Raw genomic sequence first — 18012 nt, forward strand, 5'->3', positions numbered from 1 at the left:
TTTTCTTGTTTACCAAGCATGAGCTCTACACAGTCCTTGAGTTACCTCAGTAGGCCTTTTTGGTTGGACTAATTCAGTCTTTCTGTCTCCCTTTCATACCTTTTCCCATCAACGTTTGTTTTTATAGGTTCTTGTGACATCTTATGAACTTTCATGTATGTTTTACGGTAGGACCAATTTGTAGGCCCAATTATCACAACACACCTGCCTCCAGCCTACTAGCATCACCTTTGTTTTATCTGCATTGAGCCTCAACTCACTAGTTCCCATGAGTCTCAGACCCTGGGTAAAGCATTCAATAACAGTGACTGGATGGGATGAAATAGAGATACAGAGCTGAGGGTGATCGGAACACAGAAAGCATCACAGCCACACTTCCTCACTAACTCTCTCAGTGGCCTCTCTCATGTACACACATTGATCAGAAAAGCAAACAAGATGGAAGCTTATGGAGCTCCACATGTGGCTGCCTTCTGGGCTAATGAACAACTGTCCAAGGCTATCCTTTGAGTGTCTTCAGAAAGAAAGGAATGAAACCACCCATATGCAGGCCAATTCACTGTTGTCACAGTGCTTAAGTGACACAATAATACTTCATAATCAATGGTACTGAAGGCAGCTGACAGATGTAAATCAGCATAAAGCTCTATGAGATTTTTTCCCCATGTTTCTGCAAAGTTTTAATAAAACTGTATTTTGGATTGTCTTGCTGCTTATGGAGTCAGGCTGTATGTAGAAGAGAATGGGTAGAGCTGAACCCAGCTATGTACCACCTAGAATGCTCTCAGGCCTTTATGGAATTAGTTCAGAGGCTGCCTGGCAGAGCAGGGACCAACCAAGTCCTATGTTGGCTGTGCTTGGGCCTGCATGGAATGGTTTCATGATGGGAGGGAGGCAGGTGGAGATGAGTCCAGCAGACCTCTGTTTTGGCTGCTCTTGGGGCTGCCTGTAGTCAGTCAGTCTGAGTGGCTTGACAAGTGACAGAGACAGTGATCTGAGCTTTTAAAGCCATCACTGAAGGGTTGGGCTGAAGCATTGTGGGATTGGATTAGGAGGATTAATTGTTCAGTTGTAGCTGTTACACCAGCACTTACTGTCTGTAGTAGCAGTGCAATGACGCAGAGAGCCAGGGTGGACGGTGTGATGGTTAGCCTTGTTCAGAGCCAGAGCAACACTGCCAGCAGTGGTGGTAACAGGTGTAATAATGGCAGTATACATATGGTGTGTTACTTCCGCAGTGGTTGCAATGTCAAAACTTTCTGGTGTATACACGTCCTGTGTTGTTGGATTGTTTGTTTGGTACTGAGAAAGAAAGTACAGCATAATTCCTGAATAAGTCCTTTAGAGGGCAGTCCAGTAGGAAAGTACAAGGTATCTTTTCCCTCAGGGTTTGTAAGATCTCGTACCCAAGATGCGCCTTCAACTTTGCCCCTCTCTGAGAGGGAGATAGTCCTGGGGCCTTGGTCTGACAGCCCTGGGTGTGGTTCTGGTATTTTGGAAGCTGCTCAACACTCATGCAGAGGGCTCTCAGCATTGTCTCATTGCTGTTTCACTGCTTTGGTGGCCTGCATCTTCTCCTTGGCAGTTTCTGCTCTTGTGGGTAACACAGTATAACACCATCCCATTTCCATCCTCCAGCTGCTTCCACAAACCTTGTTCCCTGCTCTCTCTCAGTTATTGTTGGTCCAGCTCCTCAGGCTACCTTCTAGACTGCTCTTTCCTGCAGCAGAAACTGCTGCTCAGGGGCTCCCTTTGGCATCTTCTAGCCCAACCATATGGCTGCACAGCTGCTGTCCTTTCTCATCTTTGCTGTAGGCTACCTCATGGCTGCTTCCCTCACTAAAAAAGCTGCTCCCGCTACTCCAGCTCTTTCTCTGGTCATTTCTTTGGCCTTGCTGCCTGGCCAGCCATTCTCAAGTTCCTCTTCTGTGCTCCCTCCACCCTCTTTCAGTTCATGTTTTTGGTCCCCAGTGTTCTTTATATGTCACTTCTTTTTGGTTGTTAATCAAAGTGAATCATACAATTCTTTTTATTGTCCAAGTGCAGCTCTGTCCTTTTCTGCCAGATGTTTGTGGGAAAGGGTGCACTGGAATTAGCCAGCAGGCTTATTACATTGTAATCCAAAGGCTTTAAAAAGTTGATTTAAGTGTTGCACATAGTTGCACATTAATAACCAATGCAGTGTTGTTTAAGAAGTATATTTATTTCTAGTTAGCAGAGACCACATCTGATAGGCACTGGTTACCAAAGCAATTTCTGTGTCTACCACCTGATAAGCCCTATGCAGTGGGAGGTGCCTTGAAATGAGGTTACATATCTTGTTCCTACAGGCATGAATTGCAGAAGCAAGTTTATAAAGGTTCTACTAATCTCTGGCATGTGCTGTAATAGAGGAATCAATGCAGAGGACAAGACACACAGACTCAGCTGATTCTCTCCATTCTGAATTGTCCAATTGGTAGGTTCAATTTCTATATTATAATTTAAATGTAATTCAGTGTGTGATGGAGAGCCAAAATAAAGATCACACAAAAAATAATTAATGTAGGAAACTGAACATTCTGTGGGATCCATTCCTTTGGCATGAATAATTGTATAATCTCATTTACATGATTCTTTATTTCTGATGTAAACAATGTTGAGTGAAAGAAAAGGGAGGGACTCCAAGTTTGTGTGGAGTACAGGTAACTTTGGAATTAAAATGAATGACCTCCCTTGAAATGAGGTACAGTTTGAAACTAACATTTGTCTCTCAGTTTCCTAAGCTGAACATTTATTTACAATTCAAAGATATCATAGATGCTTCTTGTGTGCAACTGGTTTTTGCAGCACTGCATTTTCCACATCGATGTACCTGCCTGTTTCAAAACACTGCATTACTACAATATGTACGGCATTTGTGCCAACACTGTTATATTTTAATGTTGGGCTTGCTGAACTATACGGTTACAGTTTTGATTAATGTGGAAGGGACTGATTCCCTTGAGAGCTATTCCTAGCTCTAAGTCCAACGCTATGTTTATTATTTTAAAGCATCATTTTCTGTCAGAGTGAAAGCTTTGTGTATTGATAAAGGTGTGAAAATAACATCTGAAAGATGAATGGGTGCTCATTATGAAGGCTTCTAAGATTTCTTCACATTATGGGTATCATCTGGTATTTTATTCAAAGAGTCAAAACATTGTGAATGAGTAAATTCCTATAATATTAATTGTCAGTTTTTGCTAGTATGAAGTGTATGCATTTTATGTTTAGTCATATTTGTAAACAATATTATAAGTAATATCCGTAGGTATTGCCAATATGCAAGTCTGGAAAACAGCTGACAATTGTGTTTGTTAACACAGCTGTATTTGGGGAGGCAAAACTATAAAAGAGTAGTTGTCTACCGAAGTAACACAACAACTAGATCCTGAGCACTCTCGCTGTCTTTGAAATCAAAGGCAGCTGAGGCCACTTGGCATCTTACAGGGTCTGACACTTAACATGTCTTTTCAGAGAACTGTGCTACATTGGAGGCATTCCTGTATGTTCAGACATTGGATATACAAAGTCTCCTTCACATGGGTAAAGGTTTGGAGAACTGAGCCCACAAAGGTATATCTCTTCCCTCAGACCATGGAACTTATTATCAGGGTCAAAGGAAAGTTGCAGCAAAGCTGTTGGAGAATTACAGGAAAAGCTATTTTATCTAGAAAAGTGACGTTTTTGGAAGGATATTATGGAAATAAATCTATTGTGCAAGTGGTTTTCCAGGAAACTGTTAGGTAGTTTTTACTTTAAACATATTGTACGTTCCAAATATATCTGCAAAAGTGTGTGTGTGGGGAAAATCATATTCCCCTGTAAATATACAATACTGTCACATAGCCTGAATCCTACATCACACTATTTTAAGAGATTCCACAAATGTTTGAGGGTCCAAAGTCAGGCTGCCTCTGTCCCTCAGCCAAGATATAGGAGTCATTTGCCCATTCTTGCCGTTCTGGAACCATGGGCCTGACTCTTCGCACCTTACACCTTGTGCAAACACTTGTGCCCAGTGGATGTAACATGCTGCTAAATGAAAATGGTAGCATTTTACATCTGCTTTGTTCTCACACTTTGCATGAGCGTAAATGATAGCACAAGGTATAAGGTATTGGAGAACCGAGTCCATATTGCCAGGTCCATCGGTGTGTCTAGACAGTGCTAATCTGATCCAGCTTTTATTGAGGTCATTTGTAGATTTGCCATTGACTTCAATGGAAAATGGAAGCAGAATCAAGTTTTTTTTTTTTAATTCCTGAAAAAAGTGTGTTTGAAAAACATACTTCTCTAATTATAACTCAACGTGCGCTGTATGTGAATCAAGACCCCACTGAAAACTGATGCCAAGGCACATACAATGAGTTTTAAGACTGCAGTGATATGGTGCAGTGAAAAGCAACACAGTGGCTAAAATTATTTGGGGAGAATTTGCCCTTGCAATGCGACTATTTTGCACCCACTCTGCTGGTGCAAATTGATCACAAACCTAAAAGCCCCTCCAGGAAATACCCTTGGAACAAGGAGCCTCCTTTGCAATCTAGTTGTCACATCTGGTTCCATGGGACCCCTGACGTAGGTGCTTTGCCAGTTCCAAGTCCTGGCCAGTGCACAAATTAGGGTATCTGCTAGTTGTGCATTCTCTTCCCTCTCAGTCCTGTTGACTCTAGCTTGGTTATCTTTTATTTGGAAAATGTTGGTATTCAAGTAGTGTGAAGTAGGCTTTGAAGTTAAACTCTTAATGTGAACAAGGAAGTGCATCAAGCCTATGGACTTGTCTGCACTACAGAGTCTTTGCCAGTACAGTAATGTCAGCAAAACACCCTAGTGTAGATGCAGTATATGCTGGCAAAAGAAGATCTTTTGCTGTCAAAGCTTTACCACCTTCCCAAATGACATTAGCTATGCCTACAAAGCACTATTCTATCAGTATAACTGCATCTCCACCGGGAGTTTTGCTGGTATAGCTATATTGGCTGGGGTGAGTGTTTTTTTTCCACACTCCTACCCAACATAGTTATGGAAGCAAAACTTTGAAGTGTAGACCAGGTCCTAGTTAATCCTTTTCTGTTACAGTATTATGTGTCCAGAGACAGTATTTTTGCAAGGCAAATCTTCCTTAATTTATATAAGGAAGAATGTATGTTAAGGGATATAAACTTCATTCTCTAAAGATGAAAGCTTAGATCTTTTAGTAAATGGCCAATGCTACCTCTCAAAAATTAAGAGAGTTGTGAGTGCTCATGATTTTCCATTAAGCTTCAAACCCTACCTTCTACCTGCTGCCATATCACCCTCTTGTCGCTCGCGCACACACACACATCACCCTCTTGTGTGTGTGTGTGTGTCTCTCTCTCTCCCCCTCCGAAATTGGAAAGAGAGTTTGAGTTTGGACAATTTCTTAATCCAGGTAATATGTACAGTTCTTAGAAAGCAGATTGCTACCTTTATTTTTTGTCATCTTGTTTAGGTTTACACTTGCTTAACAAAATATCTCTAAAATAAGTAGTAAAACAATTGTCATTTTCATTGGGATAAATGCGTTATGGACACAGCACCAGCAGTTTCACAAAAACTCACTTGGAAGAAAACATTTCCGGATTTGGAGGAGAAGGAAAGTTGTTCTGAACTGCTTCATGCCTATGTAATTTCCAATATTCTTGATAGCCTTCCATTTCATTACTAGATCAGAGGGTGTTTTTTCACCTATCTGACTCTTAGTCTCAAACGATGAACAAATAGGTCCAGATTTTAAAAACTATTTAGGTGCTACTGTGCTCAATGTCACAAAACCTAACTCATTTGTAAAAGGGATTTAGGCACTCAGTAGTCTATGACATACCCCTTTGAAAGTGAAATTTAGGTCCCTAAATCAGTTAGGCATTGCAACAATGAGCGCAGTAATGCCTAAATAGCTTTAAAAATCTGGGCTATAATGACTAATGGGTATAATATTTGTATCTCTTCTTTCCCTGGAGAATATGGGGCTATGTTTCCCTATTTAGGAAGAACCCACAAATGGCAACAGTTTTAAATTATTACCAAACTGGACCTCAGTTGTGGAATGAAGTCAATGGCACTACTTACATGCATAAGTGTTTTCAGGATCAGGGCCCCCAGTTGGATTCAGACTTGAGGTAACCTGGAGGTGGGAAGCTCTACATTCCCTTACCAGTCCCCCGAATTATCCAGCTGTCAACCTGAGGCCTTTAAAAACAAGATTTCAAACAAAGAAACAAACAAACAAAATATGAGGAACAAAGAGAAGTGTTTTGATATTTATTGTGTAGAAAAAGCAGATTTTGAAAAATCTATGAAATTTGCCTAAAATTGCCTGAGAAGAGATTGCTTTCCTCTTTTGAATCTAATTAAAATTGGCTGAAACTGTTCAGCTAATGATCTAAATCAGTGGTTTTCAACCTGTGGTCCGCTGACTCCTGGGGGTCCACAGACTATGTCTAAAATTTCCAAAGGGGTCCACACGTCTACTTGAAGTTTTTTAGGGGTCCACAAATGAAAAAAGTTGAAAACCACTAATCTAAATGGTCTCTAAAAATTCCCCACAAATTATTTGCTTTTATTACAGCATGATGGCAGTGACGCTATAAAGTTAAGACTGAGATGACGCTTTAGTTCTAAAATCTTATATTTTCTGTCACTTCTGAATCTCCCTAAAAAGCATCATATAAATGGAAACTCTCATATTTGCTCTCATTTCAGAAGTGATTTTCGTGATGTCATTTAAAAAGTCTGAGAAAAATCCCCTGGCTGCTATTGAGCTTACTAAATTTGGAACAAGGGGGAAAAAAGTCTAGCAAGATAGCTAAATATAAAAATGGTGCTTTTCGATGTGCTCTGAAAAATCAAAACCAACTTTGATTTACACTTCAGGTTTGGCATGTGCATAGCACTAGATGAAGAAAAAAATGCAGTAGCTGGGTTTGAAGATATTTGATGCAGTCAAGGCTGATTCCCCACTCTGGCACTTCAAGTGCAGAAGGTGGGGGGCTGGCAAGGACTCTACAAATTAATACTTGCCACTCCAGGCTTGTATTAAACTCCCAAGGTTACAGCTTTTCTCTGACCTTGGATGGGTAGATGCTGCCACCACCCAAGTGCAGAACCCCTTTGAGAGACCAGGAAGGCTCACCTGGGAATTCCTTCCTGTGGGGTTCCCTCAAGCCCTTTCACCCCCCCTCCAGGGAAGAGCTGAGAAAGGGAAAAAAAATCAGCTGTTGCCACCAGCTAATTAAACAACATGTGCACAAACCTCTTAAGACACAAAAATCCAATTCTGTTCTTAAAAAAGGTAAATTTTATTAATAAAAAAAAGAAAGAAAATACATCTGGGAACTCAGGCTATTGCTAGGTTTTAAAAAAGCATCTACAAGGATTAAGCACCAAGAATAGTTTTCTTGAGCTCCAGTTTAAAGGTTATGAGCAAAACAAAAAGTACTTGGGGTTAGCACAGAGGAATCCACTAGCCATAGACATTTCCTGATCTACTTACTTATCTGGGGTTTTTAAATGAGTAGTTTCTAGGTATGATACTGATGATTTTTTCATACCTGGCCCAAGCTCTTACAGCATCGCTCTGTCCTGTCCGCCTCTCCCCGGAGAACAGCAACAGACAGACAAAATTTTATTTTGAAATGAAGTTTTTAAATTTTCCCAAACAGAGTTGGTTTTTTTTGGCATATTCGTTTCGTAGGAAATTTCAAAAATGTTTTGAAATGTCAAATTTTCTTACAAAACAGAAATGCTGAATTTTGACCAGCTCTAATGGTACGGTAAGCTGTTATGGCTGCTTAGTTTAGTTGGATTGTACTTATTCTCTCTTCTGAGATGTTGTCTGGATTCTTCTTCCTAGCATATGCATAATGTGCCTCTGGTGGCATGTGACCAGGATTCATCACCGAATTTGGTCCACTGGTTGGCTCATCAGCTTCCAGGCACCGAGCCAGGCACTGACGGGGAGTGCGACGTAAATGCTGATCCATGCCCTCCTTGTCTGGATTGAGCTAGGATAAGGCTATATTTGCAAATCTCCACAAATGTATACCAATTACACCATTTCCCCCCTAATAAAGTATTTTGTTGGGGGAAGTGCTGAGCCATGCTGCTCATTTTGAATTCTAGTAGGCATTGTGAAGTCTCTGGAACTTTCTGGTACTGTATGTAATGGGAGTATGTCTGCTGCTACACCCATTAAGAGGGTGCAGTGTGCACTCCCTTGATTGCACATCTGTTTGGGCCATGTCTTCACCTCCTCTTTGGATTCCTTAATGCCATTAATGGCACTAATCCTGCACAGTTCTTGTGCTTAGGTAATTGCAAGGGCTGAGGCTGACACCACCCTGCATGAGAAGCACAAGAGTTGGAGGGTCCTTTGCCTTACCCGCTGTTATGCATCAGCGCATGGGGTTGGGTGCAATCTTGGCCTTCATTAGAATAGAGATATTTTTCATGCTTGGATAAGCCAAGAACTGTTAAACAGCTTTTGCTCAAAATTTTGGAACAAATTCACCTTTTAGCAGAGACCAATCTCGGGAAATATTAGCAAAAAAGAATAATTTTTTCATAAACATAAGAACGGCCATACTGGGTCAGACCAAAGGTCCATCTATCCCAGTATCCTGTCTTCTGACAGTGGCCAATGCCAGGTGCTTCAGAGGGAATGAACAGAACAGGTAATCATCAAGTGATCCATTCCCTGTCGTTCACTCCCAGCTTCTGGCAAACAGAGGCTAGGAACGCTGCTGTGAGCAACTAACACTGTAATGGCAGTGTCAACATAATCTAACTCTCATATTAGCTTATGAGGCAAATGCTATAAATCAAGCTGCAGAACTAGCATACTATACAGTCAGCAGCCTGTATGACTCAGTTTATCATCCCCCTATACTGTTATCTCTTAATTGATGTGTATCTTTATCTGCACTCCAGCGATAGTACTGTGGATGCAGGAAGAGAGCACTCTGCAAAATCCCACTCTTTCTTTTTATTTCTTGATTTAGAATCGTGATGGGCCTTTTGCAGTTGATCCTGCTATCTACTTTCCTCTCAGTTTCCGTGACATCAGAATCATGTAAGTCTCATGTTACAAATATGTCTGTTCTACAGAAATAGCTTGAATGTCACCAAGTAATGGACACTTTACTTAAAACTAGCTGCTTTAGCTTAAGCCACCAAACACAGTTTATAATTAGTCCCAGATAGTATTGCCTAAGGTTATTGAAATACATCAACCACTGCCCGTCTCTGCGATATTAAACTAAGGGTATGTCTTCACTAGCAGCGCTTTAACGTGGCTGTGTAGTTGTGGCACCAGTGCTCAGAGAGAGCTCTCCCAGCGCTATAAAATACCCACCCTCACGAGGAGAGTAGCTACCAGCGCTGGGAGCGTGGCTCCCAGTGCTGGGGCACTGTCTACACTGCCACTTTACAGCGCTGAAACTTGCAGCGCTCAGGGTGGTTTTTTTTTTCCCACACCCCTGAGCGAGAAAGATGCAGCGCTGTAAAGTGCCAGTGTAGACAAGGCCTAAGCTTCCTTCATCTGCTTGTGGTAGCTATGCAGGTGGAAGATAAAGGTGCTTTATGAATGGATAACTGGTATTGTGGGCCCCAGTTCAACAAAATCACCTAAGCACATGGTTAAGTTTCACTGAAGTCAAGCATATGCTTAAGTGCTTTGCTGAACTGGAACTCCATTTTGTGAAAAATGTTGAAGTTTCACAAGTGCCTTCATTCCACATTGGAACAAAACTGAGCCGTCTCAAAAATTATTTGTGAAAAACAGTGCTCCTCTTAGAGATGTTCCAGTTTGTATAAATAATTAAATATTCCTTGGGCCAAAGAGTGAGAGTGTGAATGTAGAACTTGGTGGTTAGGGCACTCACCTGGGATGTGGGAAACCCAGGTTAAGTCCCTGCTCTGAATCAGGCAGAGCAGGGATTTTAACCTGAAAACCAATATATTGCCACGAAAATTTTCAATTTCACTGAATTTTCTGGTGAACAATTCATGACCATACTTTTGACTATTTGATTCTGATATAATTCTGGACTTCTCTCTGTCTCACATAGTTCTATAAATAACTTATTATATCATTCATGATAAGAAAAATTTAGAAGGAATTAAAAATCGAATGGGGCTAAATTAATCCCTGTGCTGACTCCAGAAAGTCTGCTGTTGCTAGTGTTCCATAATTTAAATATGAGAGTAAGAATCAGTTTCCTTGTGTGTTTGTTACTTCATGGAGCTGCTAATCAATTAACTAAAACCATAAAGCAATCCTATTGTCCACTATAATGTGCTCTGGTAATTTAGTTTCATACCAAATCCAGCCTAAATTCCTTTTTCTAGCTCACAGGAAACATGTTGTACTCACAAATGCAATCTGAACTTGAAGTGAAGCATTTGTAGCAATGGCTATGCTGTATGCTCATGTGTTAATGAGAAGAGTATGTCACTTTGGATTTGCACTTATGTACTAAAAGCTAGTCCACACCTGAAAATTTCATTAATTCAACTTAATACTGATTTAGTTAAACTGATGCAACTCCCTGTGTAAATGGGGTGGGATCTGAGTTACTACAGAGAATTCTTTCCTGGGTGCTGGCTGGTGAGTCTTGCCCACATGTTCAGGGTTTAACTGATCACCATATTTGGGGTTGGGAAGGAATTTTCCTCCAGGGCAGATTGGCAGAGGCCCTGTAGGTTTTTCGCCTTCCTCTGCAGCATGGGGCACAGGTCACTTGCTGGAGGATTCTCTGCACCTTGAGGTCTTTAAACCACGATTTGAGGACTTCAATAACGCAGGCATAGGTTAGGGGTTTGTTACAGGAGTGGGTGGGTGAGATTCTGTGGCCTGCGTTGTGCAGGAGGTCAGACTAGATGATCATAATGGTCCCTTCTGACCTTAAAGTTTATGAGTCTATGAGTGTGGTTACTCTTATATCACCTTAAACCTGGTTTATAACAGTTTAGTTTCCACTTGGTACAACTGACAAAAGCCAGGTATCAACTGATATTGGAGCGCCCCCGTCCCCAAGTTGCACCAGTTTACCTAACTTGGTTTAAAATTCCACCTTTAGTTAAACAGGTACAGTTTTGTGTGTAGACATGGTCTAAATTATACCTCATCATACTGTCCCATGATGAGTGTCCCAAGATATAATGCATTAATGATCATACAACAGCATGGCTCCTTCTGAAATTTTATTGCATTTTCCTATTAAACATGTAAAATGTCAGATACTCACAGGGTGAAATTCTGGTCCCTTTGAAGTCAATGTCTAAGCTCCTATTGACTTTAATGGGGCCAGGATTTTATCCATAGTTTTGCCATGTAGTTCTTCTCCAGCCAGCATTGGGAACTTTTTATTTTCTTCTTTTCCAGTTCATGCAATGGAAGATGAGGCTTTGGTTGTAAAGTGTCCCCAAGACTGTCAAAATAGGACTGTCAAATGGTATCACACACAAACTAACCAGCTCATTCCTGCAGAAGAGGGTGGACGGATACATTCCTCTGGGCGATTTCTTTGGTTTCTGCCAACATCAAAAGAGGACTCGGGAAACTACACTTGTGTTACACACTAGTAAGCAGAACATTGAAAAATGCAAGTTTTAAGGCTATAATAAGCATAGATGGATAGTTATAATCCCAAACTGTATAATCTCACTTATTTTCATGGTATCCAGCTGAATCCCTGAATCTTTTATATACACCAATTGCTATTTTTATGTGGTCATTTTCCCAACATTTAACTGCAAGAGAAATATAGTATCATGTGCATATGTATAAAGCAAAAATAACATTCCGTAGAAATTGTAGGTTATTTCTAGCTAATCCTTAGAAATATTCCACAGCCCTCTGTGTCTGATCTGTTTTTATTTTTTTTTTTTTAAAGTTCTAATTATACAAAACAGTCCACTGTGAGTGTGATGGTGTATCTACACAAACAAGGTATTTGTTTCCCAAGTCAGATACGTTATCCAAATGACACCGGAACGTTAACTTCTGGAAGAATTGTTTGCCCTACGATTGACAATTATGAGAAGGCTACTATTGTCAAGTGGTATAAGGTAAATAAAAACACTAACCACATCAATGAAAATCAGATTATTATTCTAAGTTACGTACAGCCAAGTGACGAAAGTGTCTTATTTTTCAGGACTGCAAACCTCTCCAAGGACCACGTGAAAAATATTCAATGGGAGAGAGGTATCTTTTTATTAAACGTCCACAAAAAACTGACGAAGGACATTATACTTGCTATTTTACCTGTATACACAGTGGAAATGTATATAATGTATCGGCGACAAGACCCTTTATAGTTAAAGGTAAGATGTTCATATTGCTGCTCAATAAGATAAGGATCACTACCTGCCTTGCTACAAAGTGAATTATGTGTATAATTAGAGAGAAGAAGGTTATCCACTAATTCGTTGCTCCTTGATAATGAAGCTTTTGACCAGCTGCTTACAACAGACTTTTGTGGATGGAGAAAGTTGAGATACAGAGCCAGGCCACGAAAGCTTATGCTCTAATAAATTTGTTAGTCTCTAAAGTGCCACAAGTACTCCTGTTATTTTCATCTCATAATAATCTCTCTGCCTTCCAACACTGCCTTGGCCCTGAATTGTGCTTTCTGACCACGTTAAATCTCCCAGCAGCAGCCTCTGATAACACTGGCTGTTGGATGTGATGACAACGTTGCTGTTCTTGGGGCTATTCTGGTTGTGCTCCATTCTGTCCCCTTTGCTGTTTGGTGAGTATATGACAGACAACTCAGACAAGATTGAGGTGATGAATATGCACAGAGGGAAACGTTTTGAGTTTTGTAGATGCATTTTGAGTTTAGTAGATGCGTGAGTCTTCATTATTTTGAAAGTGTGGGGGCCTCTCATGAGACAGGAGTGGAATTTGGGGTACACTTTTGATTGCTGTCTTATCAGGAGGGCCCATCATTGTGATCATGGTCAAGGACAGAGCTGACTGGACAACAATTCCATTTTGCAGCCACATTTGAAGTTTTGAATTTGTTTTGTTTTTGATCCTCATTGGAATGTGGCATGGTGGGGGGGGGGGGGTCTTCTTCCTCTGAAGCATAAAAGATGGCCACAGCTGAGGATGGGACACTGGAGAGGGAGGATAGGTGCTCTGAGATGGTACCAAGCATTCTCTCCTCTCTCCGGTGCTTGGCTGGTGGGTCTTGCTCACATACTCAAGGTCTAACTGATTGTCATATATAGGGTCTGAAAAGAATTTCCCCCCAGGTCAGCGTGGCAGCACAAATTGGCATATTCCTTCTCCAGCACCAGGCCTGGTTCACTTGCTATGATCATCTGGGCATATCTCACTTAACTAATTCCCTGCCACTGCAGGGGTTTCTGGCACCGGTGCACTTCAGTTCCTCGTATTTTCTGATTATGACACACAATCATTTAGAGAGTCGAGGTAGATAAGGTAATATATTGTATTGGACCAACTTCTGTTGGTGAGAGAGACAAGCTTTTGAGCCACACAGAGCTCTTCTTCAGGTCTGGGAAAGGTACTCCCAGCTTCGGCAAAATGCAAGGTGGAACAGATTATTTAGTATAAGTAGTTAGCACCAATTCTGAGGGACCATTCCAGGTACATTCACTACATACCCACAATCCTTTAGGGCGTAGCAAGGCCCCAGATGGTCCTGGTGCAAGAATAGAGTAGGGACCCCTTCCTAATTCTGAAATCTAAAATTTTGCTTACTTTTACTCTCATGGAAAATCAAAACATATCCATCTTATCCATAAATACACAAACACAATATGCAGGCTATGTCTACACATTTTTGCAAATTATCTACACATTATTTACACATTTGTACAAAATTCTTACTGGCAGTACAGTGCTAAAATTTTATAGTGCAGGAGCCCTGCAGAGATGATCTCATGTTGGTAGTTCTTGTGTGTGATGTCACCATAAGATACAGCATCCATATTTTAAACCTAACATTTTACCAGTAAATAGAGGCTAATGGGAGATTGTAGCGAGGTGACGACTCACCGGCACAGCGCCTCATGCTGGTCATCCTGGGAATGAGCTCTTCCAGCCCAGAGCGCCCTCTGCAGACCGGTGTCTCATCTGTCACTGGCCCCCGTGTCCCTCCCAGGGGAACCCCCAACCCTCTATGCCCATCTCGCCTCAGTGGCTACTGCCAGTCATCAGCTAGCCCCCGCTCACTGGGGCAGACTGCAGTCTGTAAAGGCCACTCATCATCGGCAAGGGGGATTTGGACCTGCTGCCTCTGCCTACTCTGGGCTGCACCTCTGCAACCCCAGTACCCGTTTATAGGCCCTTAACAAGGCCTACAGCCTGGGGTTTTATTAGGCTGGAGCTCCCCAGCTCCCTCTGCCCTTCCCCAGCACTGCTCAACCTCAGGTACCCTGCTAGTACCCTTTGTGGGCCCCTAACTAGGCCTGCAGCCTGGGGCTTCGCTAGGCTGGAGCTCCCCAGCTCCCTTTGCCCTTCCCCAGCACTGCTCTACCTCAGGTACTCTCCTCAGCTTCCCAGACAGCCAGGTCCTTCTCTCTCAAGAGGTTAGATAGAGAGTGTGTGCTCTTCTGGCCCACCGCTATGATTGGGCCCTGATTACACTGGCTACAGCTGTGTCTGCTTTCCCAATCAGCCTCTCTTTTCCTAGCTGCAGCCCACTCCTGGGCTGTTCTAACCCTTCCGGGCAGGAGTGGGGTGTCCACCCCGCTACAGAGATCTGTGCAAGAACAATTCTGAGACTTCCCACATTAGTAATAAATACACATATTGTATCAACATAAACCACACATAACTCAGTTTTGATATGCCAAAATTTAAACTAACAAACCACATCCAAAGCAGGCATCTAGTTAGTCAAAAAGCCCAAGAGCTTGAGTCAATATTGTGTTACTCCAGATTCAAGTTGGTGCAGCTCTACTGGAACTAAAGGAATGGAGTTGTTATACTGCTGTTAAAGGGGAGGAATGCAATGGGGAATTAAGCCCCAAATCCTGAACCCACAGTTTTGCCAAGGAAACACTTGGCAATTTGCACACTAATAACATTTGCTTTGCATTCACCAATCACATAGCTGGGCATCAAATGCAAACAAGAGTTATCACCAATTTACAGACCACTCAGGAAATTTTGTGGTCTCTGTGTCCCAGAAACCAAACACCAGGATCCATGCTGCCATTCAGTTAGAAAACCAAAACCTAGTATTAAAATAACTGCCTCTTCAGCACTTTTCAAAGTTCATGATCCCTACTCCATTTTCCATTACTGTCTAAGTCAGGCCCTTAAGGTCTAGCTGCTTCCATACAATAGAAGTGTTACCTGACCTAGATAAAAAGTCAGCTCCCACCAATATCTGTAACATCTTCTACGTACTTCTAAGATACACTCACTAATCAGATAGGGTTTGATCCTATCCCAGATGGGGCAAGATTTACTGGTATGCTTCAGCTACTTCAGGGCCACTCCAGAAACCCAGTTTAGCTGTCTGGTCAAACCAGTTTGATGATGGTTTTGCATTGTCAAAATGTTGCGCAGGAGCTGGAGTGCACCAGTGAATCTAGCCTGGTTAGGAGAAACACACATTCTATCAGTGAAAACCGATTAATTCTGATCAGGGCTCGCTCCTCATCTCCCCCCTCAAAACCCTTCCCCAGCCTCCATCCCCTGGGGCAGGGGTGTCCCGTCCCTCGAAACCCTTGCCCTGGAGCTGCTCAGCTCAGCCGCAGTGGGAACCTCCACACCCCCATCCCATCCCAGCCTGCACCCGCTGCCTGGCCCCCAGCAACCTCCAGTCCGCTCTCCCATACCTTCCCGGTTGAGCTCCTCATTGTTGAAGTAGCCACCACCGTGGCCTCTGCCTGGGCAGTAGGCCCTATGGGGGATGGGCACTGAGCAGCAGGTGTGGACTGGGTGCAATGTGAAGCTTCAGCAGTGCTCGCGGTGCCACCAGGATTAGCTCCAAGCTGCTCAGCATCTGAGCCCTGGCCGCAGCCGCAGTCTTACCCACACTGGGGATGGGGAGCCCAGGGGGAGGAGGTAGGAATGCTTCTCTAGTGACTCAGCTGGGGGCTGCTTACTACTCCTCAGAGCCCCCACCAGCTGGTAGGCAGCTGCCTAGTCTGCCTATGTGTAGACTATGGCATAACTACAATGGTGCCTAAGGTATAGCGGCCTCTGCTGGTTGGGCCCCCATAACCTTAAGGGCCCTAGCACGACTGCACAACATGCATTGCATCATTGTAGCTACACCACTGCTTGAGGCCTTAGTGTGCTGATCTAATTCTGGTTGTTGGGCTTGGTGTAGGGGTGGCTGGGTGGCGTTGGTGGCCTGTGATATATAGGAGGTCAGACTAGATGATCTTTGGCCTTAAACTCTGTGAAAGCTGGAGTCAGGGGTTTGCAGCTGTGCACAGGTTGTGCCTGCACACTGGAAAATGTGGACCTATAAATATGTCAGTAGCATTATTACTGGAGATCTGAATTGCCACCTACCCCAAAGGAAAAGTGCCATCACTGCTAAAAGGTCAAGGAAAAGGAGTCTATCAAGCTGAAGTGATGGGCAATAGTCCCTTGCTCAACTGCCTGAGGGAATTCCCCATCCTGTCTTTAAAAAAGATTTAAATGTTACTAATGAGCGATGTAAACAGGTGAGAAAACATGATGGTGCATAAGTAATTTTTCTTCTTCATCAAGTAGCTAAAGCAACATGCTTTCGAAAGTATCAGAGGGGTAGCCGTGTTAGTCTGGATCTGTAAAAAGCAACAGAGAGTCCTGTGGCACCTTTAAGACTAACAAATGTATTGGAGCATAAGCTTTCGTGGGTGAATGCCCACTTCGTCGGATGCTTTAGAAAGATTCTCTTTCTTCTTTCCCCTTATTTATGAATATTGATGTAAAAATGCAACAAAAATTAATAAACAACCTTTGCACGTAATACAAATATGCAGATTTTCTAAAGTATGTTGTCATGGGAGCAAAGTCAGATAATTCTAGTAAATATATGGACCACTGGTGTTCTGGTGTTAGCTTGCATTTCTGCCTCTGCAGTGCTAAAAGGTTAGCACGGTAAACTATAACGAGAATGTGGTAAGCATGTCTGATACTTGCTTTCCTTTTGCCTTAATTTCAGAACAAGTTTCTTCACCTATACCTCCCAAAATTCAATATCCAACAGACAATGCTGTAATACAAGTGGAGTTTGGTATGTATCAACTTCTTATCTTAACCATTTTTAAATTACGTTCCGCAGTGGGTTGCCTAACTCGGGATTGATAACAGAATTAGTGATAGAATTCTTCACCTTGAGGTTACTAGACTTCCATAGTGACAGAAAGTTATTTCCATTTAGTGGGTTATTTGGGCATTAATTAACACTCCTGGGGCCATTCTCAGGAGAGAGGCCAAGGAAAGATCATGTAAACTAAGCTCTCCTCTCACCACTAGACATATTGCTTCCTAATCATAGTTTGGGTGCATTGGGCAGAGTGTGAGGATAGATTGTATTGCCTTCTGTGCTAAAGGATTTCATTCTCCCGGGTTGTCAGTTTAGCACCTTTTGTGCAGAGCAGTGGGTTCTGTCTGGGTTTTCTGCTCAGTGTCCCCATTTGGTTCCCTTGTTTTAAACCTATGATCTACACTCCTATTCCTGCCCCCCCTTACTATTTGTCCCCTGGATTTAGTTGATCCCAGTTCCTGTGGCTGCTCCCTTGATTAAGGGGATGGACCTTTAGTTCTAGGTGGGTTCTGTCCACCTTTCCAGGACATCAGATAGACCTTTTGCAAGCACTTAATTTACTTAAAAAAATAAAATATTCTAAACTCTTTGCTATAATGAATCTATCATTCCCTATTTGCAGGAATGTTAGAATTCCTCTCTCTCCCTTGCACATTACCAGTTTATGCCATGAAGTGTAAGATTTGTTAACCTTATTTTAGGCCTTGCCAACACA

General features: G+C 42.3%; 1 protein-coding gene across 1 annotated transcript in view; it reads left to right on the forward strand.

Annotated features, from left to right (window-relative positions):
- Positions 1–2403: 2403 nt before the first annotated feature.
- The window catches only part of IL1RL1 (interleukin 1 receptor like 1), a 30046-nt gene continuing 14437 nt past the window's right edge, over positions 2404–18012 (forward strand). Inside the window, exons 1-6 of the mRNA XM_065423327.1 lie at positions 2404–2458; positions 9045–9115; positions 11429–11627; positions 11940–12114; positions 12204–12372; positions 17193–17264. Of these exons, the coding sequence (XP_065279399.1) occupies positions 9052–9115; positions 11429–11627; positions 11940–12114; positions 12204–12372; positions 17193–17264 (679 nt within the window). The 5' untranslated portion in view covers positions 2404–2458; positions 9045–9051. The remainder of the gene's footprint in view (positions 2459–9044; positions 9116–11428; positions 11628–11939; positions 12115–12203; positions 12373–17192; positions 17265–18012) is intronic.

This window comes from Emys orbicularis, chromosome 1, assembly GCF_028017835.1.
Source record: "Emys orbicularis isolate rEmyOrb1 chromosome 1, rEmyOrb1.hap1, whole genome shotgun sequence".
Classification (NCBI taxonomy): Eukaryota; Metazoa; Chordata; order Testudines; family Emydidae; genus Emys; species Emys orbicularis.